General features: G+C 44.3%; 1 protein-coding gene across 4 annotated transcripts in view; it reads left to right on the forward strand.

Moving 5' to 3' along the window:
* The window catches only part of tusc3 (tumor suppressor candidate 3), a 650472-nt gene that overhangs the window by 301912 nt on the left and 323398 nt on the right, over positions 1-25162 (forward strand). For all 4 annotated transcript variants that reach the window (XM_072496838.1, XM_072496839.1, XM_072496836.1 and 1 more), the window contains 3 exons: positions 3739-3879; positions 7487-7627; positions 16017-16106. In XM_072496838.1, coding sequence (XP_072352939.1) covers positions 3739-3879; positions 7487-7627; positions 16017-16106 — 372 coding nt within the window. The remainder of the gene's footprint in view (positions 1-3738; positions 3880-7486; positions 7628-16016; positions 16107-25162) is intronic.

Below are 25162 nucleotides of genomic sequence, written 5' to 3' on the forward strand. Positions count from 1 at the left end.
GCCCAACACTCCTCTACCAGAGCCCCTCTCCCCCACACTTTCCCCTCCCAGTGACCGCTGTAAGCACGGATCCCTGTAATAGTGGGACCCCCCCAGGGACCCATGTAATAGGGGGAGCCCCCCAGAGACCCTTGGAAAAGGGGTCCCCTACCCCTGTCATAGGGAGACTCCCCCACAGGGACCCCTATAATCGGGAGACTCCCCCACAGGGACCCCTGTAAAAGGGAGACCCCCACAGGGACTCCTGTAATAGGGAGACCCCCACAGGGACTCCTGTAATAGGGAGACCCCCACAGGGACCCCTGTAATGGGGAGACCCCCACAGGGACCCCTGTAATAGGGAGACCCCCACAGGGACTCCTCTAATAGGGAGACCCCCCCCCCCCTTGGACCCTCTGACCAAAGGGACCCCACAGGGACCACTGTATTAGGATGCCCCCCCATAGGGACCCCCTGCCTAAAGGCCCCCACACAGACTCCCCCAACACATCCACCCCCACCCCCCTCCAGAGAAAAGATTGCTGTCTGTAAACTAGACATCAGTCCAGGCAGAGGCAGTGAGAATAAGTACAGCTGTAACTTATCTTGAAGCTCCATGTGTCCTTTCCTCAAAGGAGAACAGCTGTGACCTGTGTTTGGTTCCCACGCACATTTTCTGCTTGGGATGAAAACTGCATGGTGTCTTGATAATGGCCCAGGTGTATTGGAAGTGACCGCTTGTTAGACTAGGTAGTATCGGGAAGGAATAGAGCTAGTCAGGAAAGGATAGTTATGACAAAAATAAAGAGTGTGGTAAGTATAGACCAAAAATGTAAATTATATTTGGCTTGGTGTTATGAGGCTGTATAAGGCTCTGGTCAGACCCCGTTTGGAGTATTGTGAGCAGTTTTGGGCCCTGTATCTAAGGAAGGATGCGCTGGCCTTTGAAAGGGTCCAGAGGAGGTTCACAAGAATGATTCCTGCATTGAAGAGCTTGTCGTATGAGGAACAGTTGAGGACTCTGGGTCTGTACTCGTTAGAAGGATGAAGGGGGAACTTATTTAATCTTACAGGATACTGCAAGGCCTGGATAGAGTGGACGTGGAGAAGATGTTTACACTTTGTAGGAAAAACTAGAAGCAGAGGACACAATCTCAGCCTAAAGGGACGATCCTTTAAAACAGCGATGAGGAGGAATTTCTTCAGCCAGAGGGTGGTGAATCTTTGGAACTCTTTATCGCAGAAGGCTTTGGCGGCCAAATCACTGAGTGTCTTGAAGACAAAGATAGATAGGTTCTTGATTAATAAGGGGATCAGGGGTTATGGAGAGAAGGCAGGAGAATGAGGATGAGAAAAATATCAGCCATTGATTGAATGGCGGAGCGGACACGATGGGCTGAGTGGCCTAATTCTGCTCCTATGTCTTATGGTCTTATGATTGAGAGGTGTGAAAATAATTGTAAAATGGAGCTAGAGATGAAGATTACACGTCTAAAGGTGTTTTCTTCAGGATACGGAAGTTGTTTGGGACCCTGATGTCAGAGCCGCATTTTTTCCTATTGACTGAATAACAGTTGTTGGATGTAGCATAGAGGCCATTTTAATTAGAGCCAGGCCACAAAGTTGGCTCTTGCCATAAAACGTAGAATGCACAGGTAAGGAGATGTTTTTTCTTAAGATGAGGGGATGCGTGTTTGGGGTGGTGGAAGAGGTGGACAGAGCAGAGAAGCAGGTTTTGGATCTGTATTTAGAATGGTAGGCAGGTAAGCCCCAGAGTGTCCTTTTGAAAAAGATAATGGGTGAAAGCATGCAACTTGGTTTGTTGAGTAAGTTGCAGATTGGAACACAAGTGTTTATCTTATTATTTTTCCAAAAGTGGGAGATAAAACTATTATTTCTATATAGCAGAGATATAGAAGAATTACTTGGAAGGCTTGATGATGTCTTGCATTGTTAGCTTTGTGTTTACAAATCTGTTTCTACTACAGGCATAAGCTTATTTCAGTTTGCATTATCGGCTATGTATTGAGATTCACTGAAGTTGAGGAATAATGATTTTCATTTACTTTTGATGTAATTCAACTATGTTCTATATTTTTCCTATAAAAACCATCAATTAAATATCGGGGTGAATTGGTTGATCAAAAACAGTGCAAAACAGTGTCTCAGTGAATCACCAATGATTTTTCACCAGGCCCAATCAGCTTTGTACTGACGCACATCAAATTATAGTTCAAATTCTTTGTGGGAACTAACTTCCCAGTCTCACTATCATTTTCAGTTGAAATTTAATATTCTTGGCGATATTTTTCAAGTCAGTGGAAAATAAAAGCTAGTGCAGTGGAAAAAAACACCACCAAATTGCTGCTGACCAGTTTTGTGTTGCTGCTGTGGAGCAATTTCACCTCCAATATTTGATGTGGGGTGCGATTCAACAAAAAAAAAATCAGGTTCGTTTTGAGCTTATCGCGCCAGGAATCCCCGCTTTCGAACGGGACTGTTATTTTTTCAGGCTTCAGCGGGGATCGCCTCGCCAAGGCCGCTCTTAGTCCCATTTCCTGCACTGAGGAGCTCTGTTCTCAACCCCCTAACGCGATCCCCGGATCCTCCCTGTTGTGTTATGCTTCTTCATGTAGAATAAGCGGCTTCCTTGATGTATGCTCTGACAAAGGAAGGTTCAGACTTGGAGATAGGTTTAACACATTTATTGAACTGTTAACAATTCTCCTACTTGAGTTTGATTGTCCTGCTAATCTTGCTAGAGTCGAACTAACCAGTCTGCTCTAAGCCATGTGGTGGGTGTGATGCTTCTGATCTGTCCCGTCTGTGTCTCTGAGTGTTGCCTGTGGAAAGAGAAAGAGCATGTGTGCCCTGTCCTTTTATATGGGTTGTCCCCTTGTGGTAGTGTCATCTTTGGGTGACTTGACTGCCCATTGGTCGTGTCCTAGTCTATGTGTTCATTAGCTGTATGTCTGCATGTCATCATGTCTCTGGTGCTCCCTCTCGTGTTTACTTAGTCTGAGTGTATTTCCATTAATTCCTTGTGTATTTACAGTGATGCATATCACCACACTCCCCAACTCACCTGTTGGGGCATCATTGAACCTGCACCCTCCCCCTCATACGGGCAGGGCACCGATACCCAGAATGGGCAAAATACCACCTGAGCACCTTGGCACTTCCAGCCTGGAACCCTGTCAGGGTCCCTGCCAGGCTGGCAGTGCTACCTGGGCACTCTGACAGTGTCCTTATGGCACCTGGATGGCACTGCTGGTGTGCCTAGGTAGCACTGCCAGGGTGCCCAGAGACCTTTGGGCCTCCAATCGCCTGGGAGACTCCAAGTGCCGTTCCACCTAGTCGCAATTTGTGGAGACCAGTGCTACATGGCACCCGGCTGGGGTCTCTTCAGCGAGGGTGCTAGATCACGGGGGCTGGTTAGCTCTAGTACGGACATAGTTAAGTAAGCTTAACTGCATAATTAACTATGCAATTCCGCATCCTGCCTGATTGCAGTGTCTTGCGAGATTTCATTAGGTCTTGAGGGTGTAACAACCGCTGGGAATCCCAGAAGCGGCTTCATAATTCTGGCGGGATGCAGACGGTAAATCGCGCCCAATTTGAATCAGTAACTAAATATACATGATGGTCAAATTTATTGGCCCCTCCCAAGTTTTAAATGTAGGAAACATGACAGCATGATATGAACAAAGTGAGGAGAGCTTAATTAACATTTCCAGGCAACATTTCTTTCTTTTGCAGCTAAATATGAACTCCGCTCCTACATTCATGCATTTTCCACCAAAAGGAAAGCCTAAGAGAGCTGACACCTTTGATCTGCAGAGAATCGGATTTGCAGCTGAGCAGCTTGCAAAGTGGATTGCTGACAGAACTGATGTGCATGTAAGTTCTTTGAAGATATATCACAAAGCAAAATGTCCACTCATTTCATTCCAGTGGAATCGCTGCTTCACTTAGAATGTTGATGTTTGTGAATCTTTGTTGGTGCTGTTTTTATACATGAACTGTATTCTGGCCTGTTACTCTAGCATAGCTCGCTGCATGATGGAAATGATAACATTACATTTTCTACTGTTAACTCTAATTTAAAAAAAATCATTCATGTGAGCATCACTGATAAGGCCAGCATTATTTGCCATCTCTATTTTCCCTGAAGAAGATAATGATGTGCCGTCTTCTTGAACTGCTGTAGTCTGTATGATGAGGGAACTTGGTCTCATAGTGCTGTTACAGAAGGAGTTCCAGGATTTTGGCCCAGTGAAGATGAAGGAACAGCGACATATTTCCAAGTCAGGATAATGTGTGACTTAGAGGAGAATTTGCAGGAAGTGGTGTTCTCTTGCATCGATGGCACTTGCCCTTATGGGCAGTAAAAGTTGCAGGTTTTGGAGGTGCCAGTAAAGGAGCTTTGGTGAGTTAATGTAATGCAGGTGATACACACTCCAACCATTGACAGGCTGATGATGGGTAAATTGAATGTTTAGGGTGGTGGATAGGATTCCAATCAAGCAAATCTTTTGTCTCTGTTTGGACGAAGGCTGTAAAGAGGTCATAAGAATATAAGAACTATGAGCAGGAGTAGGCCACCTGGCCCTTCGAGCCTGCTCCGTCATTCAATAAGATCATGGCTGATCTTTTGTGGACTCAGCTCCACTTTCCTGCCCGAACATCATAACATTTATTCCTTTATTCTTCAAAAAACTATCCATCTTTATCTCGAAAACATTTAATAAAGGAGCCTCAACTGCTTCACTGGGCAGGGAATTTCATAGAGTCACAACCCTTTGGGTGAAGACGTTTCTCCTAAACTCAGTCCTAAATTTACTTCCCCTTATTTTGAGGCTATGCCCCCTAGTTCTGCATTCACCCGCCAGTGGAAACAACCTGCCCTCATCTATCCTATCTATTCCCTTCATAATTTTATGTATTTCTATAAGATCCCCCTGCACCCTTCTAAATTCCAATGAGTACAGTCCCAGTCTACTCAACCTCTCCTCGTAAACCAAGCCCCTCAACTCTGGGATTAACCTAGTGAATCTCCTCTGCACACCCGCCAGTGCCAGTACATCCTTTCTCAGGTAAGGAGACCAAATACTCCAAGTGTGGTCTCACTAACACCTTTACAGTTGCAGCATAACCTCCCCAGTCTTAAACTCCATCCCTCTAGCAATGAAGGACAAAACTCCATTCGCCTTCTTAATCACCTGTTGCACCTGTAAACCAACATTTTGCGACTCATGCACTTTGACACCCAGGTCTCTCTGCACAGCAGCATGTTTTAATATTTTATCATGTCAATAATAATCCCTTTTGCTGTTATTCCTACAAAAATATTAACCTCACATTTGTCAACATTATATTCCATCTGCCAGACCTTGGCCCATTCACTTAAACTATCCAAATCCCTCTGCAGACATCCAGCATCTTCTGAACTTTTTACTTTACCACTCATCTTAGTGTCGTCTGCAAACATGGACACATTGCACTTGGTCCCCAACTCCAAATCATCTATGTAAATTGTGAACAATTGTGGGCCCAACATTGATCCCTGAGGAACACCACTACCTACTGATTGCCAACCAGAGAAACACCCATTAATCCCCACTCTTTGCTTTCTATTAATTAACCAATCCTCTATCCATGCTACTACTGTACCCTTAACGCCATGCATCTTTATCTTATGCAGCAACCTTTTGTGTGGCACCTTGGCTAAAGCTTTCTGGAAATCCAGATATACCACATCCATTGGCTCCCCGTTGTCTACCACACTGGTAATGTCCTCAGAAAATTCCATGAAATTAGTTAGGCACGACCTGCCCTTTATGAACCCATGCTGCGCCTGTCCAATGGGATAATTTCCATCCAGATACCTCGCTATTTCTTCCTTGATGATAGATTCCAGCATCTTCCCTCCTACCGAAGTTAAGCTAACTGGCCTATAATTACCCACTTTCTGCCTACCTCCTTTTTGAAACAGTGGTGTCATGTTTGCTAATTTCCAATCCGCCAGGACCACCCCAAAATCTAGTGAATTTTGGTAAATTATCACTAGTGCATTTGAAATTTCCATAGCCTTCTCTTTTAGTACTCTGGGATGCATTCCATCAGAGCCAGGAGGCTTGTCTACCTTTAACCCCATGAACTTGCCCATCACTACCTCCTTCGTGTTAACAATCGTCTCAAGTCCCTCACCTGTCATAGCCTCATTTCCATCAGTCACTGACATGTTATTTGTGTCTTCCACTGTGAAGACCGACCCAAAAAACCTGTTCAGTTCCTCAGCCATTTCCTCATCTCCCATTATTAAATCTCCCCTCTCATCCTCTAAAGGACCTTAGCCACTCTTTTTTGTTTCATATATTTGTAGAAACTTTTACTATCTGTTGTTATATTCTGAGCAAGTTTACTCTCATAATCTATCTTACTTTTCTTTATAGCTTTTTTAATAGCTTTCTCTTGCCCCCTAAAGATTACCCAATCCTCTAGTCTCTCACTAATCTTTGCCACTTTGTATGCTTTGTCCTTCAATTTGATACTCTCCCTTATTTCCTAAGATATCCAAGGTCACTTTTCCCTCTTTCTACCATCCTTCCTTTGGAAGTCAAGTAGCCCTAGTGAAGCCCAAACTGGGCATTGATAAGCCGGTTATTGATGAATAAATGGCCCTTGATTGCACTGCTGATCATTCATTCCATCATTTTTACTGGTGATTAAGAGTAAGCTGTTGGAATGGTGATTGGCCAGATTGCATTTGTCCTGCCTTTCTTTTTTGTGGACAGAACATACCTTGACACTTTGTTGGGTAGATGCCAGTGTGGTAGCCGTACTGGAACAGCTTGGTTAAAGGTACAGCAAGTTCTGGAGCACAAGACTTCAACACTACAGTTGGGTGCTCCTCAGAGCCCATAACCCTTGCAGTATCTAGTGCACTCAACTGTTTCTTTATATCATGTGGAGTGATTTGAATTGGCTGAAACTGGATCTATGATGTTAGGAACGTCAGGAGGAGGTCATAAAGGAGGATCCACTTAACACTTCTGGCTGAAGATGGTTGGGTACGATTAGGCCGTGTCTTTTGCACTGACGTGCTGGTCTCTGCATAATTAAGGATGTAGCTACCTTAGTTGTTTAATTGTCCACCACTATTCGCAGCTGAATGTTGCAGGATTGAAGTGCTTTGATTTGATCCGTTGATTGTGGGAAAGCTTAGCTCTGACAATAGTATGCTTTTTGTCTGGCCAGCTATGTTCCATCAAATTGGTATCTCATTTTCAGAAAACCTGGTGCTGTTCCTGGCATGCTCTTCTACAATCCTCATTGAAATGGGATTGCCCCCCCCTGACTTGATGATAATGGTAGACTGTGAGCTATGTCCTTGAGGGAAGTTTTTGCACACTTCATTACGTTCTTTTTGTTTTTGATCCCAACTGTAATTAAGCTAAAGAGATATAAATTACAGCTTCCTTATGGGCTGATTTTTATTTTTCAGATTCGTGTATTCAGGCCTCCAAACTACTCGGGGACCATTGCTCTGGCTCTTCTTGTTTCACTTGTAGGTGGATTATTGTATCTACGGAGAAATAATCTGGAATTCATCTATAACAAGACAGGATGGGCCATGGCTGCCCTGGTAGGTATTCAAATGTCCATGGAATTTAATTGCCATTTCAAGTCTTCATTACACTTTTAGTGATATTGTGCTAAATGACAAGTGAAAATGGGCCTATAGCACAAAGCTCTCCACAATTTGACAATAAATGGAAGGTCTCCAATCAAGATGGGTGGTATAAAAATCAAAGAAGGCATCACACTGTTGCAATGCTGTTCTTCTGAGGCACATTGTCAGAGAAAAGTAATATGCAGTACCCCACATTTTATTCACACCGCATTTTACCATTTCTGGGAGAACTTGGTGCTGATACTGCCACTGCTGCTGGAAATGGGAAGTGATTCTGGTCCATCCTCAATTAAGCCCACAGTCACTCCACACCATTTCCTACCTACTCTCTCACGCTCAACTGCCAGGTTCATGATTTTTATTACCACAAGTGAACCACGCCATCGGGAAATCGGCCAATCGGAGGCGGTGAATCGTGAACGCCCCGGAGCACCGGGTGTCAGGCCCGCTAATGATATGCCTACTGTACTTTCAGCCCGTGCGGCGAGCGCCGCATTTACGCCATTTTGGGAGTGCCGGAGCATCCCGATTTGACGTCTAACTCGATTTTGGCATGGGAAGCTATTCTACACCCAATCGCGTTACACGATTTTGCCGTCGGCAAACGGAGAATCCAGCCCTTATTATACAATATGTATACCACTTTCTTACATTTATCACATGAGGCATATTCATATGAATATAATCATTTCAAACTTCCATGACAAAACTTCTAACTGAGGCTAACAATTATTAAGCAGCAAATAAGTTGTTTCAACATTTTTCAACAATTCGGTGACAGCATTAATTCTTTGAAGTAAACGGTTCCATAAAAGTGCGGCGGATGCCAGGAATTTGAATAAATTTGGGGAGATACACAGATTTTTAATTAATTAAAGAGTTGATCATTATGGAGAACTGGCAGAAAAATGGAGTTGAGGCTGAGAGGAAATCAGCCATGTTTATATTGAATGGCGGAGCGGGCTCGAGGGACTGAAGTGCCTACTCTTGTTCCTAGCACATACGTTCTTAAAACAGTAAAAACTACAGTATCGTACTTTTCAAACTTCTCTGCTAAAGATTTTGCTTCAGCTTTCACACCCGGTTTCCCTAATTTTAATGTGGCTAAGTCTGATAAGAATTCCATTATATCGAGAAAGTTCAGCCAGAAAGCCAATCTGCATGAGTGGGTCACCTGGTATACAAATTGCTTTGACCGTCAAATTGTTTTCCATGTGCCTGCTCCAAGAGTGACTGCAGTAAGTGAGGTTGCTGACCTGGTGGCCCCGGTTGGCACTGCGGGCCGCACCCACCAATGTCCCCCCGTCCCTCCATTCCTGCCCCGTCGGTATCCAATCCTGTCGGTGCCCCGGTCCTGGTGCCTGTCCTGCCACCGATGCGTGGAAATTGAAGATGAGGCATAAATGTCAAAAACATGTGCGGCTACCTCCACAATTTTTCTGAGCCGCTCTGCCATTATATTGATGAAGTCACCGTATGTTCTGTGCATTAAAATGTTGATCTTCCCTGAGTACCAAATTGATAACTTTTCAAATGCTCTTTGAGAAGCTCGTCAAATTCAGTGAGATATTCAAAGCAGGCTAAAAAAATTACCCCTTTGACTTGACACTGATGACTCATCATATCCTCTTAAAGGAAGTCCCAAGGAAGATAGCTGTTTGACTTTAGCACCAACACATTTCAATCCTCCAGTAAGAACACCCTTTTTCAAACTCAACTGATAACGTAAAATCAGTTCTTCCAGATAATTTATATATTGAACGAATGCACACATAGCCTTAATGTGACTTTTGGAAGTTTTATGATCAGCAATATCTCTTCCAATATTTTCCCAGTTGGAATACCGAATATTTTTCCAGTTCAGTATCCATCAGCAAATTATTGTTTCCCTTTACAGTGGCCACTGAATGATTTGCAAACGTAGCAGTAGACTGCCTTTGAAGTTGCCGGAAAAAAACAACCAATTTCTCTTTCTGTCATGCTACTTCTCTTCACCCTCGGAAAATGGCACAAATGAAGACTTCTAAACTACTTTTGGCCTCGAACTTCAAACTCTTTCCTCAAATTTTCCACATCACCCTTGTTCTCTAGTATAACAGAATATTTAATCATACCCAGAGGAACAGATTTTGGCCATAAGGTAATGTTTTTAGGGTAGGTTCCTTCCCTCACTTCAACAGCAGAAGAACAACGAGCTTGTGCTGTATCTTGTAGTTCCATTCCCATTTCAGAGTCCACATCTTGTTCACGTTTTTCAGACGATGTATTGTCTCTGGAAATCAGCAGGTCAAAGTCATCAGACAAGTCACCAAAACTTTTGGTGGATGTTGTTGTCAAGGATGAATGTGCAGCTTGGGCACTGCTCAATATTTATCAAATCTTTTAAAGTATAGTGCCAAACTGTCTTTTTGCCTAACTTTGCCCTTTTGCCTTGCCTTCCTGTGTTTTAGACTGCCAGATTCAAAGTGTCTCTTCATATTGACTGATCTGTCTTGTTTTCAACGAATATGAATTTTCAGAAAGAGCAGGCTCCTTTGCCCTCCTCAGCCCTGACCTGGGTGTTTAGTCGCCCCTGAGGGAGCTCCCCTCGACGATCTAAGCTCACAGGTGTGCTAATGGTGGCTCACTAGCTGCCTGGCTGCTGCTGCTGCTGGCTACCTGGCCTGGCTTCTGCTCTCATCCTTGGCAGTCTCATGCCACCCAGCCCTCTCACTCTCAGCCCTGGCCTCTGGTGGAGTCACCCCACTGCTCCCTGAAAACATGACAGAGGCTCCTGCCTGGCACTTGCACCTCCTGACTGCTTAAACTTCTCGCTCAGTTAGCTGGGCCTCGAGTCTCGACGACCAGGTGTGCTCCTGGCTGGCTGCTTGCTGCTGTTGCTGTGTATCTGGCCTGGCCTTGGCTCTCACCCTCACCAGTCCGGTTGCCGCCCTGCCCTCCTACTTTCAGCCCTGGCCTCTGTGGCTCCGGTCGAGTCACTCCGCTGCTCCCTAAAAACCATGAGGCCGGTGCTTGCTAGCCCTCATATCTCCTGTCTGCTCCCCTCTCCCTTGGGTATCCAGAACTTGTGCCTCAACCACCACACGTGCTCCTGACTGGATGCCTGGCAGCTGATCTTACCTTCCCTGGCCTCTGTTCTTTGTTTGGTTGCCCGCCCACTCTCATCAAAACTGACCTGATGTCAGAGCTGTCGCCCTGCATCCCTCGATGGCTGTTGGCTAGCGCTGCCTCCTTGCTTCACTGGCCCGCAGTCTGATGTCAGGTCAGCAACCTCACTTTTCTCTCAGGCTGTGGGGCCGCATGTCAGAAACCTGGCTGCTGCTTCACTCAATGAAGGTTCAGAAACGTCACACCAGACAATTAGGAGATCCACCTGAACTGCTCTATGTCTCCACCACCTATCAACATCTTGCACTAAAAGGGAGTCCACCAATCAGAGCTTTGGATGTACCTACACCACATGGATTGCAGTAGTTCAAGAAGACAGCTCACCACTACCTTCTCAAGACAATTAGGGATGGTAAATAAATGCTGACCTAGCCAGCGAAGCTCCCATCCCAAAAATGTTTTTTTTAAATGATGGCAACGGTGATTATAATGGTAGTTTTAGATGAGAAAGGATAGGAGGCAGCTCGAGTGGAGCATAAATGTCAGTTGTGCCTTTTTCTTTGCTGTATATCCTATGTAGTGGCTACTTCCATTAATTTGCCATGAACATTTCAGTCTATTCAACTATCAGCCCCTGTTGCCAGCATGGTATGCAGATGTCAGGAAGTATGGGTTGTTACAAAAAGAAGTTAATGTTGTGGCGAATTGGGAGATATATGAGCATCACATATTTCATGAAAAAATATTAGTACTGCACCTTGTGACATCCTTTAATGTCATTATATTTTGTTCTCGTCTGCCCCAGGTTCAGGTTGCCTTCTGTTGTTGCCTAATCCCATACTGTCTATGCCTTTAAATGCTCATTTGTTGGGTATATTCAAGGCTAAGATAGATAGATTTTTGGACTTTAGAAGAATTAAGGGATATGAGGTTTTTGGGCAGGAAAGTTATATTGAGTCACAAGACCAACCACAATCTTATTGAAGTTTGAAGTGGTGTATGATCTATACCTGCTCCTGTTTCTGATGTTCTCCAGCACCATCACTTCTAGAGAAAGCTGTTGCCATGTTTACTCAAATATCTTGCAGCTTCACCAGCAACCAGTTACAGCTCTCTGTCATAATATTCACCAGTATATCATGGTGCAGACTTACACACTGATGGACACACAGCAAGACCAATCAACACACACAACACCGCAGCCAATCACCAATTAGAGCACACTCACTATATAGACAGAGGGTATCAGAGTTCCTGCTCATTCGGGATGCAGCCTCAGAAGGACAGAGCGTACAGCTTACAGCACAGATATTCACCATGTGCTGAGTGCATAGACTGGTTCGGACAGGCATAGGTCTTTATTTTAATCTAACATTGTGTTAACCCACAGTGAAAGTATGTTCAACAGTTTCTAACTTAATAAAATAGTGTTGCGCTATTTTAAGTGTTGGTGGCCTGTATGTGTTCCACGGATCCAGAGCACCCAACACATCATGGTACCAGTAGTTGAGGGATGTTAGAACTTCTTAGACCTACCTGCAAGTGATCTGCCTTCCACCAGCATATAGCCATCCTGCAAAATGGACAGCGTCCGCCCGCCGCCGTCGCTCCGCACCGGTAACCTAGGGGTCAACTGGAAGATATTCAAACAACGCTTCCAGCTTTACCTTGAAGCCACAGACGGGGAAGCTGCCTCAGACACCAGGAAGATCGCTCTCTTCCTATCCACGGCCGGGGAACATGCCATCCACATTTTCAATTCTCTCAACTTTGCTGATGGTGAAGATAAATCAAAATTCAAGACGGTCCTCCTTAAGTTTGACAGTCACTGCGACATCGAGGTGAATGAAAGTTTCGAGCGCTATGTATTCCAACAGCGTTTGCAGGGTAAGGATGAACCTTTCCAGTCCTTTCTCACCCACCTCCGTATCCTTGCACAGTCCTGTAATTACGGGTCCACCTCCGACTCCATGATACGCGACCAGATCGTTTTTGATGTTCAGTCGGGCTCCCTACGCCAGCAGCTCCTCAAGGTAAAGCAGCTCACCCTAGCCATTGCTATCGAGACTATCCAAGCGGCTGAAATGGCGCGGCAAGATCCCCACGAGGCAGAACGGGTCCAAGCAATCGAGCAACTTCCGTTCCAGCCTCCCCGAACAGGCGCCGGAATGTGGCGACAAGGGGCTTTTCACAGTAACTTCATTTGAAGCCCTTGTGACAAGAGCCATTTTCATTTCATTTCAACTCCAGGGCCTCAGCCTGGATGAGGGCGGCCATTTTGCGCACTTTTCGGGGGCTCCCGCGCTTGTGCGCACTGAATGGGGGGATGGCGACGTCGACGAACGTACTGCGCAGGCGCGCACCACGTACAACCGCACCGCACATGCGCGGTGGCCCAGCGAACGTACTGACGCTACAACGTGCGGCAACTGTGGCTCCGCCCACTTAAAGTGGCAATGTCCTGCCAAATCCCGACGATGCCTGCGATGTGGCACACTTGGCCACTATGCTGCTTTATGCAGATCAGCTCAGCCTGCCAACTCTTGTTGCTCTAGCCAGCCTCGCAGTAATGTCCGGGCCATTCAACCCACGGTCACCGAGCCCGATTCAGACCTGCTACCCGATATTGACACCGAGGACCCGAAGGCGCCTTTTCGAGTCGGGATCATTACAAAAAACGGGGTGTCCCCGAAGCAAAGAATCCAGCCTCTATCGGTATACAGCACCGATCCGGACGATGAGTGGTGTGCCACCCTTGCGGTCAACTGGTCCCAAATACAATTCAGCCTGGACACTGGTGCCTCTGCCAACGCGGTCTGACCTCCAAAGCCGTCATGTCAAACCAGCCATCCTGCCATCAGCCTGCCAGCTATTAGATTATAATGGCAATACCATTGCTGCCAGTGGCTCATGCCAACTTGAAATGATGCACAGGTCACGCAAAGCCATCCTTCCCTTTGAAATCTTGGGCTCCTCGAAAGCCTCCCTGCTTGGCGCGCAGGCATGCAAGCTGTTGAACCTAGTTCAGAGAGTTCACTCTCTCGCTCCTGCTGACACGTCTGCCTTTCAGGACACTGACTTCAGGACGCAGCTCGATGCCATTATCAACCAGTACCACAATGTCTTCAAGGGCATGGGCACGCTCCCGTACACCTACAAGATTTTATTAAAACCGAATGCCACACCTGTGGTGCACGCACCTCGCAGGGTCCCAGCACCCCTTAAGGACTGCCTCAAGCAGTAGCTGCAGGACCTCCAGAACCAAGGAATGATTTCCAAAGTCACGGAACCGACCAACTGGGTCAGTTCCATGGTATGTGTAAAAAAGCCTTCCGGCGAATTGAGAATTTGCATTGATCCCAAGGATCTAAATCGCAATATTATGAGAGAGCACGATCCAATTCCCAAGCGCGAAGAGCTCACATGTGAGATGGCTCGCGCCAAGCTCTTTACCAAACTCGACGCCTCAAAAGGATTCTGGCAAATCCAGCTTGATAAATCCAGCAGGAAACTCTGCACATTTAACACCCCCTTTGGAAGATATTGTTACAACAGGATGCCGTTTGGGATCATCTCTGCATCAGAAGTATTCCATAGGATAATGGAACAAATGATTGAAGGTATTGAAGGTGCTCGCGTCTATGTCGATGACATAATCATTTGGTCCACCACCCCGCAGGAGCATGCTAGTCGCCTCCAGCCCGTATTCAGAAGTATACATGAGCATGGGCTCCGCCTCAACAGGGCCAAATGCTCTTTTGGTCAGACAGAACTCAAGTTCCTCGGGGACCACATCTCCCAATTGGGTGTGCAGCCGGATGCGGACAAGGTAGCTGCCATCACAGCTATGAAAACCCCAGAGGACAAGAAGGCAGCCCTCTGATTTCTGGGCATGGTCACTTTTTTAGGGAAATTCATCCCTAACCTCGCCTCTCATACCACTGTTCTCAGGAACCTGGTCAGGAAGACGACAGACTTCCAATGGCTCCCTGCCAACGAGCGCGAATGGAGAGAACTCAAGGCAGGTGGTCCCCCGCTCGTTCCTGGTTCGTCTACCGGATGGCTCTATTCTGCGCCACAATCGACGTGCCCTTTGTCTCGTTCCACGCACGTCCCGTGATCCTCCAGTGTCGCCTCGCCCTCCTGCCACGGACTATGCAGAGCTCCCGGTCACTCTGCCTCCCCCTGACTTTGACGCAGTCCAGCCCGCTCCTGAACCGGCGGCTCTCAACCCACCCTTGAGGCGGTCAACCAGAATTCGTCGCCCACCTCAGAGACTACATTTATGAACTTTTCAAATTTATGGACTCTCTGAATTGTTTCGTTGCTTTGTTTGATCGTTTCCCTGGTTTGAATATAGTGTTGATCTCGTTACTCTTGTTGCACACTGCTTCTCTGCACCAGGCACCTTCCCATGTAAATAGCTTAGTTCCCATGTATGTAGTCCTGTAAATATGTCTTCGCACCCCACACGTAGTTAGGAACATTCTCACCACACATTATTTATTGCCACACACATACATTTTTTTATAAAAGGGGGGATGTCATAATATACATCAGTATATCATGGTGCAGATACACACACACTGATGGACACACAGCAAGGCCAATCAACACACACAATACCGCAGCGAACCGCCAGTTAGAGCACACTCACTATAAAGACAGGGGGCATCAGAGTTCCCGCTCATTCGGGATGCAGCTTCTCAGAAGGACAGAGCTTACAGCTTACAGCACAGATGTTCACCATGTGCTGAGTGCATCGACTGGTTAGGACAGGCATAGGTCTTTATTTTAATCTAACATCGTGTTAACCCACAGTGAAAGTATGTTCAACAGTTTCTAACTTAATAAAATAGTGTTGTACTATTTTAAGTGTTGGTGGCCTGTATGTGTTCCACGGATCCAGAGCACCCAACATATCACTCTCCTTTCTGCAGTTTAAGGACAAGTATGTACATTTAAGAACAGCTGGTTGGTGTAATATTTTGATTGGGAGCCAATTTAACTACCTGCACGTGTTTATCATTTGGCAGAAGTCAATTCCATATCGGCAAGTTTTTTAAATTGGCGATTGGGTCAGGCCAGCGGCGTTCTGTTCTGGAACAGGTACTCCCAACGCTAGTTTATTTGGTCAGATTTGAAAGTTGGTATTTATAAATCAGCAAAATTAGTATAATAAAAAGGACTGAAAAAGGAAATTAATTATTAGCGCATGCTTATTTTTTCACAGTGTGTGGTATTTGCCATGACGTCTGGACAAATGTGGAATCACATTCGGGGCCCTCCATATGCACATAAGAACCCACAAAATGGTCAAGTGGTAAGTGCTTTGCAATAAAATAATAAAATATGATCAGAGTGAATTCAAATGTGAACTTATTTGAGGCTTGGGTTGTATCTGTGTAATGACCTTGTTAATAAAACGAGGTCATTTTTTTGGGAATTGCAGATTCTAAAACTCTCCCACCTGCACTACCTCTCCGGTCATGCATTTAGCTACTCTATCCTCTGTTGCGTCTGCCGCACAGTGTGTCTTTAACCCTTATGCAGCAGACAAATAACTGTGAGTCGACTTTGTTTAAAACAATAATCTCTATTCACACACACAATGTTAATATCAATCAATCATACCATCAATATAGGTTACACTCCAGAATGCGAAAGTTCAATACCAGACCTTGACTTAACTTTGAGTGACTGACAAGTAGTCAAATAGATATTGGCTTTATTCTGTGCGTTGGTTTCTGTCGCCCTCGATATTTGGTCCTTGGTCTGGTCTGATGCTCTGTGCTCTGGTCTTCCTTCTGTTGATGGCATGATGATCCTCTCCTGGTGGCCAGTGAAGATCACCGTTGTTCTGTTCCTGTTGCTGGCTGCTGCAGAGAGAGATTCTGGGATGGTGCGGCATCTTTTAACCTTCCTGGATTTTGTGCCCTTTTTGGCAGTCCCTGGGTCATTGCTAATTGGTTGATCAGGGTTCGATCACCCTGATCGATTAAGTCCAATCAGGTGCGACCACACCGATTTTGGGGTCTGCGATCAACGGCCATGCCTGCTGATGCTTGGGGGCATGTAGGCATCCCAAATAAGGAGTTTAGGCGCTGCTGTGTCTGGTAACAAGTGTGATTAACAGTGCTGTTTTATTGTACCGGGGATGGCCTGGAGATGGCCTTTTTGATGTGTATTGCAATGTCCAGGCCGCAGCCTTCTTATCAATATTCATTTGGACTGCAGCCTGCTTGTTCTTGCACTTGGCTAATTTTCCCAGTATACCTTGCAGAATGTCACCTTAGGTGGCCATTCGGCCACACCTCCTATTTCTACCGCTCACTGGCACATGGCACCCAGAATAATCTACAGATTACTACCTTTGAGGTCCTGTTTATTAATTTGTGTCCTAGCCCCTAAAATCTATTAATAGGACCTCAATGCTCTTCCTACCTGTATCATTGGTACAGATATAGATCACAACCTATGACTGTTCACATTTTCCCATCAAAACCCAGTGTAGCAACTCACTGACATCTTTGGCCCTGGCAGCATAGAGGCAACAAAGCATCCTGTAATCATACAAAAATGCCTGTCTGTTTCCCTTAACTATTCCGGATCAGTGTTGCTTTTTGACCTTCCTTCTCTTTTCCTGTACAGCTATGCCATTGAATTGATGTGGCTGACCATGCCTCTATTTGGTTACTATCTAAACTGAACAGAAATAAATTTATGACTTGGCCCTGATCTGGACAAAAAAAGCTCACCAGCTATTGCCAAATCAGCTTCTTCCTTCGTGATGAAGTCGCTTTAAATGCATTTTTACTCCTCTCCCTGATGTTTATGTTCTGATATCGCTAAGCTCTCTGATTGTTGCTTCGAAACTGATCTCTGAAAAATTGAGATACGTCACCGTCATGGATAGTAACTTTTGGATTTCTTCATTAGTGTTCTGGATTCACTTTGAGCTTTGACTCGCTGCTCTTCCTGAATCTCTGCCATTAGTTTTACCTGTTGTCCTCTTACATTGTTTCCCCCCAGGCTTGCGTTCCCCATATTGTTGTGACACTTCATTGTAATATCCAACTCAATGTTCAAGTTGATTGATGATGGTGAAAAGAAATGTAATACATTGATGTATTTTATCTGCAGCACTAATAACTACTTTATGGTCGATTTAATTGATCGGATTTACATTGAGCGGGAACTATTAAATCTTGTCTAAAAAGAGAAACTAAGGCCCAGATTTTCACCACATCAGAAAGGCTCTCCATCGTGGTGAAAATGGTGCATGAACCTGAAAGTCTTAACTTCTGCGCTGGAACACAACACTCCCAGTTTTCACAGGGGCAGGATTGGGGTCAGGCCAGAGTTTGTGCATGTGTGGCTTACAGAGGCAGCTGATCATTTAAATTACCAGCTATCTCCATTGAAATGGTAGACCATGATTGTGAAACCCAGAATGTGTAGATTAACCCAGTTAAGAACTGTTCTGAACATGATGGATGTTTTTGGATTTCTAGGAGAGGCAAGGTACTTATTTCGATATGGTCTCGGACACCTTTGGAAGAGGTACGCACGCTTTAGGATTGTAAGCCTAATTGTGTGCAAAAAAGTGCATAAACGCATTGAAACTGAGAAGTAACTAGCAGCTAGATGAGTTGGCATGGAGGAGGTAAGGTCAGAGGGTGGATGAGGGCATGGGTTGGCATGAGTTGGTACTAAGGTGGCATGGAGGGCTGCTTTTTATTGTTTCAATTAGTTTTAAAAATTAATTCAATTCAACAAAGTTCCTGAGCTCTGAGACAGGCCTTCCACCGAGTCTTACTCTGCACTGGACAGCCTTTGGTCTCGTTCTGGGGGAGGTGGTCCCAACGTTTAACCTGGCCTGCCCTCCTGGAACAAAAATCAGAATTGCACATGGCCATTTTAAAAGGTTGGATTCACAAATCAGGTTGGGTTCATCAATCTGGGAATTCTCCCATCTCTGCACACCAGACCTGGGACTGAACGTCTGGGCCTAAAATTCAATAGTAGGAATTGCAGGTTTTGACAGCAAAGATTCCCACCCCCATCCCCACTTCCTCTTCATTCAGGTGATGCCTGTCTACTCAGAATTTTCAAAGCTGTCTGATGCTATAACTTGAAAGGTGAAGTGTGACATAACTTAAATAAAAATGGGCATTCACTGGTTGTAGAGATTTGTGTCTGACATAAATGCTGGTGCATGTATGTTGCAAATGGATTTCACAGGTTTTTATGGCCTGACTGACATTCGCATAACTATTTATGATACATATGGAAGCCAATGCATTGAAAAAATGTTGAGTGGTCCCTTTTAGGAAACTGAGTGCAAATCATTAGTATGGAGGCCAATCAGATTGTAACTTCTTTCAAGTCATACCCAAGGAACTTTAATACATTCATAAATTAAGAAAGAGTTTGATTGCATAGCCGAGCACTCGGATTCTGAATGTATTTCATAACTTTATTTTTATCAGTACGTCTGCAGAGCCTCAAAATAAAATAACAATATTCTGTCGTTTGGAATAAGAGAAAATAATTACCATTAGATAGCCATATTTTAGTTGCAACGATGAATAATTACAAATATGAGTTTTGTGAACTTGATCTGACCATTATTGAGCAGTCATAGAATCTTAGATCATAGAAGCCCTACAGTGCAGAAGGAGGCCATTTGGCCCATCGAGTCTGCACCGACCATTCAAATGAGCACTCTGCTTTACAAGTATCCACCTTGCCTTCGTAATCCCATAACCTAACCTGCACATCCCTGAACATTAAAGGGCAATTGGACATGGCCAATCCACCTAACTCACACTTCTTTGGGCTGTGGGAGAAAATCGGAGCACCCGGAAGAAACACATGCAGATACAGGGAGAAAATGAAATGAAATGAAAATCACTTATTGTCACAAGTAGGCTTCAAATGAAGTTACTGTGAAAAGCCCCTAGTCGCCACATTCCGGCGCCTGTTCGGGGAGGCTGGTATGGGAATGTACAAACTCCACACATTATGAATATACAAACCTTATCCTGATTTATCGATCTGCACTAATAAAATGCAAATAGCTCTAACAGCAGGGTCTGATAGTATTTTGTCTTGCAGTGAATGTGTTTTATCTTTGTTATTTCAGTTATCTTCTGACTTCGGAGCAGGAGGAGGCCATTCAGTCGTTCAAACCTGGTCTGCCATTCAATAAGACCATGACTGATCTGCTTGTGTCTCAACTCAATTTTGTCATCTGCCCCTATAACCCTGGACTCCCTTATCTATCAAAAAGGGATATCAAAGAGGGGCTTGTTTAGCACAGTGCACTAAATAGCTGGTTTGCAATGAAGAACAATGCCAGGTTCAATTCCCGTACCAGCCTCCCCGAACAGGCGCGGAATGTGGTGAATAGGGGCTTTTCACAGTAACTTCATTGAAGCCTGCTTGTGACAATAAGTGATTATTATTATTAAATATGTCTAACGCAGGTATAAATAAAGTCAGTGATCCAGCCTCCACTGCTTAATGGGGAAGAGAGTTTCATATATGAACGACCCTTTGAAAGAAAAACATTTTCCTCAGTGGAAGCATCTTCCCGGTATCCAACCTATCAAATCCCCTCAGGATCATTCAATAAGAGCATCTCTCATTCTTCTGAACTCTGTTGGGTATAGGCTGAACCTTTCTCCATAATATAAGCCCAAAAGAATTGCAACACCATCAAACCTACTTTCCCAATGAGTATAGTAGTTTTATTAAAACTTCTGTTTTGATTATACATGTTAGAATGAAGTTTGGGGATTGTTATCTTTAATGTTATTGTATTTACATACTAGTTAGAACACATAAATAAACCATTCAGTCCAGCAGGTCCATATTGGTGTTTCTGCTCTAGATGAGCCTCCTCTTGCCTTTCCTCTTTCAGCCCCATCAACATATCCTCTGCTCCTTTCTCCCTCATGTATTATCTAACTCCCCTTAAATGCATCTATGCTGCTTGCCTCTTTGTGACAGCAGTTTCCACATTTTCACCACTCTGGATAAAGCGGTTTCTCTTTAATTCCATATTGGATTTATATGTGAATATCTTATTTGCTCCCTGGCCCTGGTTTCATCCCCAAATAAGATCCTCATCTATATTTACCCTATTAAACCCTTTCATAATCTTAAAGACTTCTATCGGGTGCACTCCCCCCTCCCCCGCTCAATCATTTAGACAAAAGAGCCCCAGCCTGTTCATTCTTTACTGGTGGTGTAATCTTTTATTTCTGGTACCATTCAAGTACACCTTTTTGCATCTTCTCCTGCGCCTCTATCCTTTTTATAATATGGACCCATGATGTTCACATAACTTTAACGTACTCTGAGTTTCTCTGCTTTTCATTGATGGACCTGAAAAGTGGACCCCGGAGCTTTGTTTCCTTTTGAATGGCTTATTAACCTGCATGGCCTATTGGAGATATTTTTGAAAATGGAATAGTAAGAAAGACTCCAATTTTATTTTAAAAAAGGTTAATGTTTTCCTTGAAGCAATTGAGACATTCACTTGGGTTAAGCACTCACTAGGGGCTGGTTTAGCACAGGGCTAAATAGCTGGCTTTTAAAGCAGACCAAGGCAGGTCAGCAGCACGGTTCAATTCCCGTACCAGCCTCCCCTGACAGGCGCCAGAATGTGGCGACTAGGGGCTTTTCACAGTAACTTCATTGAAGCCTACTTGTGACAATAAGCGATTTTCATTTCATTTCACTTGTTATCACTGTAAGCAAAGTCTAGTTTTTACCAGTTCCTATCAATATTATTTTTTCTACTGGAAATAAAAATTATTATACATTGCATGAATTTAATAGAATTTACAGTGCAGAACGAGGCCATTCGGCCCATCGAGTCTGCACCGGCCCTTGGCAAGAGCACCCCACCCAATGTCAACACCTCCACCCCATCCCCACAACCCAGCAACCCCACCCAACACTAAGGGCAATATTGGACACTAAGGCCAATTTATCATGGCCAATCCACCTAACCTGCACACCTTTGGACTGTGGGAGGAAACCGGAGCACCCGGAGGAAACCCACGCACACACTGGGAGGATGTGCAGACTCCGCACAGACAGTGACCCAAGCCGGAATCGAACCTGGGACTCCGGAGCTGTGAAGCAATTGTGCTATCCACAATGCTACCGTGCTGCCCATGCATTTGTTGAAGTAAACAAAGAATGTGATTTAAAAATCAGCCAGGGATGTTTATTTAGGGTGGGATTCTCTGTCCGCACCCGCCCGGTGACTGGAAATTCCCATCCGAGGTCAATGGATCTTTACATGGTCCGCGTCCCGCACTTGCCGATCTTGTGGTGGAAGAATCCAGCCCATGTGTTTTTAGGTGAATCTAACTAAATATGTTCTGTCTGCAGTTTATGATTTTATTTTTAGTGGGATGCAGTATTATTGGCATCATTCCTCCATTTCCCTTTCGATATTGATTGCAGTAATACAGTTGAGGCAGGTTGACTTTCATGGAGGGGTGGTTGTTGGGGGAGCATGGGAGGTTTGAATCCAAGAGCTGTGCCTCGTTTTGTAGCACTCTCTCCTCTGAGTCCCAAAGTTCTAGTTCAAGTCCCACTCCAGGACCTGTTTGTTGAACGCTATCCATATCAGTCCTAAGACATTGCTGAAGGAGTTCTTCAGGATGTTGTCTCAGGCCCAGCTATCTTCAGATGTTTCATCGGTGACCTTCCCTCCAGTATAAGGTCATAAATGGGAATGCGTGCTGATGATTGCACAGTGTTTATTACCATTTGCAATTGATGCTGAAAGTCCTTGCTACAGTAAGAAGTCTTACAACACCAGGTTAAAGTCCAACAGGTTTGTTTCGAATCACTAGCGATTCGAAACAAACCTGTTGGACTTTAACCTGGTGTTGTAAAACTTCTTACGGCGCTCACCCCAGTCCAACGCCGGCATCTCCACGTCCTTGCTACAAGCAAAACCTCGACAACATTTCAGACTTAGACTGATATGTAACAAGTTACGTCATGCAACACAAGTGCCATGCAATAAGGAAGAATGTAGCAATCTTCCCTTGACATTCAGCATTACTGAAAATCTTCTTTATGTTGATTGTGGAATTATCATTAACTAGAAAGGGAACAAGAAGCCCTATAAATGCTGTGACTGATTCAGGTCAGAGGCTGGCAATACTACCACAAGTAACTTACTTCCTAACTACCCAAAGCCTGTGCAATATCCACAAGGCACAAGTCAGGACTGTGTTGAAATAGTCTCACTTGCCTGGGTGTATGCAATTCCAATGACAACCAAGCAGCTCCAAGACAATGCAGCCACTTGAAGGGCACTTCATTCACCACCGTACACATTAATTCCCTCTGCTACTGGTGCATAATGGCAAATTTCTAGAATTTTGACAGTCCTCTTCTTTTTTGCTCGGTATGTTTCCAATCCCTGAATAGTTTTCCACCTGATTTTGACTGGCTTCAATTTTGCTAGGACTACTTGAAACCACACTTGGCCAAATGCCGCATTTCTTTCAAGGCATTAATTTTCACCACATGTTACATTCAGCTCTTTTGACCGGGCTGAAATGAGGTCTGGAACTGAGTGACCCTTATTGGTCCAAACTGAGCATCGATAAGCAAGATGTTACTGAATAAGTGTCGATTAATAATATTGTCAACAATATCTTCCGTCACTTTACTGCTGATCGAAAGAATTTTAAAAAAAAAAATTTTTTTGAGTACTGATGATCGACCGAATGCTGATGAGGCAGTATTTGGCAGGTTTAGATTACCCGGCTTTTTTTTGGACCGGAAATAGCTTGGAATTTTTTCACATTTTCAGGTAAATGCCAGTATAGTAGCTGTACTGGAACTACTTGGTTAACGGCACAACTGGTACTGGAGAACAAATCTTCAGTACTACAGCTAGGATATTGTTAAGGTCTTAGTCTTTGCTGTATCCAGTGTCTTCAACTGTTTTGATCTCATATGTAGTGAACATGGCCTTTATGATGATATTCACTACCCTCTGGGTGAAGAAATTCCTCCCCATCCCAATCTTAAATGGCTTGCCTTTTATTCGGAGACTGTGTCCCCAAACCCCCAGCCAGGAAAAACAACCTTTCTGCATCTACTTCCTTTCATAATTTTGTAAGTTTCAATATCACCTCTTCATTCTTCTAAACTCTAAAGAATACAGGACCAACCTCCTCAATTTCTCCTCATAGTTATGGTCCTGCCATCCTAGGAAGTACTCTGGTGAACCGCTATCCTTCCTCGAGTAAGAGAACCAAAACTTTACACAATACTGGAGGTGCGGTCTAACCAAGGTAGACTGCACCTCAAGTAAGGCATCTTTAGCCTGTACTCAAATCTTCTTATCATAAAGACCCGCATACCATTTAATTTTCTAATTGCTTGCTGTATCTGCATGTTAACTTTCAGTGAGTTATGAAAAAGGATGCTCAACTTCCTTTGGACATCAACATTTTCCAATCTCTCACCATTTAAGAAATATTCTGCATCTCTGTTCCTCCTTCCAAAGTGGATAACTTCACACACATTCATATTATATTACATCGACCATGTTTTTCCACTCACTGAGCCTCTTCAAATCCCCTTGAAGCCTCTTCACAGCTCTCATTCCCACCTAGTTTTGTGTCACCTGCAAACTTGGAAATATTCCTTTTTGTATCCAAATCATTCATATAGATATGAACAGCTGAGGCCCAAGTATTTATCCTTGCGGTATCCCACAATTCACAGCCTGCCAGCCTGAGGAATGAGCCATTTATACCTACTCTCTGTTTTCTGTCCATTAACCAATCCTCAATCCATGCCAGAATATTACCCCCAATACCATGTGCTCTTATTTTGTTTCCAAACTTCCTTCTTACGTGGGACATTATTGAAAGCCTCCTGAAAATGTAAATATACTACATCCACTGGTTCCCCCTTGTCAATGCTGCTAGCAATATCCTCAAAAAACTCCAACAGGTTTGTAAAACATGATTTTCTTTTCATAAATCCATGTTGACGTTGCCCAATCAGAACATTATTCTCTGAGCATCCAGTTGTCACAGCCTTTATTATAGATTTGAGCATTTCCCTACTCTTGATGTCTGTTATAAAGCGGAAGCACTTAAAGCACTTAATTGGTTAATATCATACCCATTTATCTCTATGCGCTATCAATTGAACTATCTTGTTGCAAATGCTGCAGATAGAGTGCCTTTAATTTTGCTTTTACAACATTATTCCATATTTAATTTCCCTTAATTACCTTGGAGAGATTTAAACATGTGTCTCTGGAGCGTAAACCCAGGCTCTGGATTACGAATACAGTAGTTTCCATGCAGTCGAAAA

Source organism: Scyliorhinus torazame, chromosome 3 (assembly GCF_047496885.1).
Source record: "Scyliorhinus torazame isolate Kashiwa2021f chromosome 3, sScyTor2.1, whole genome shotgun sequence".
Classification (NCBI taxonomy): Eukaryota; Metazoa; Chordata; class Chondrichthyes; order Carcharhiniformes; family Scyliorhinidae; genus Scyliorhinus; species Scyliorhinus torazame.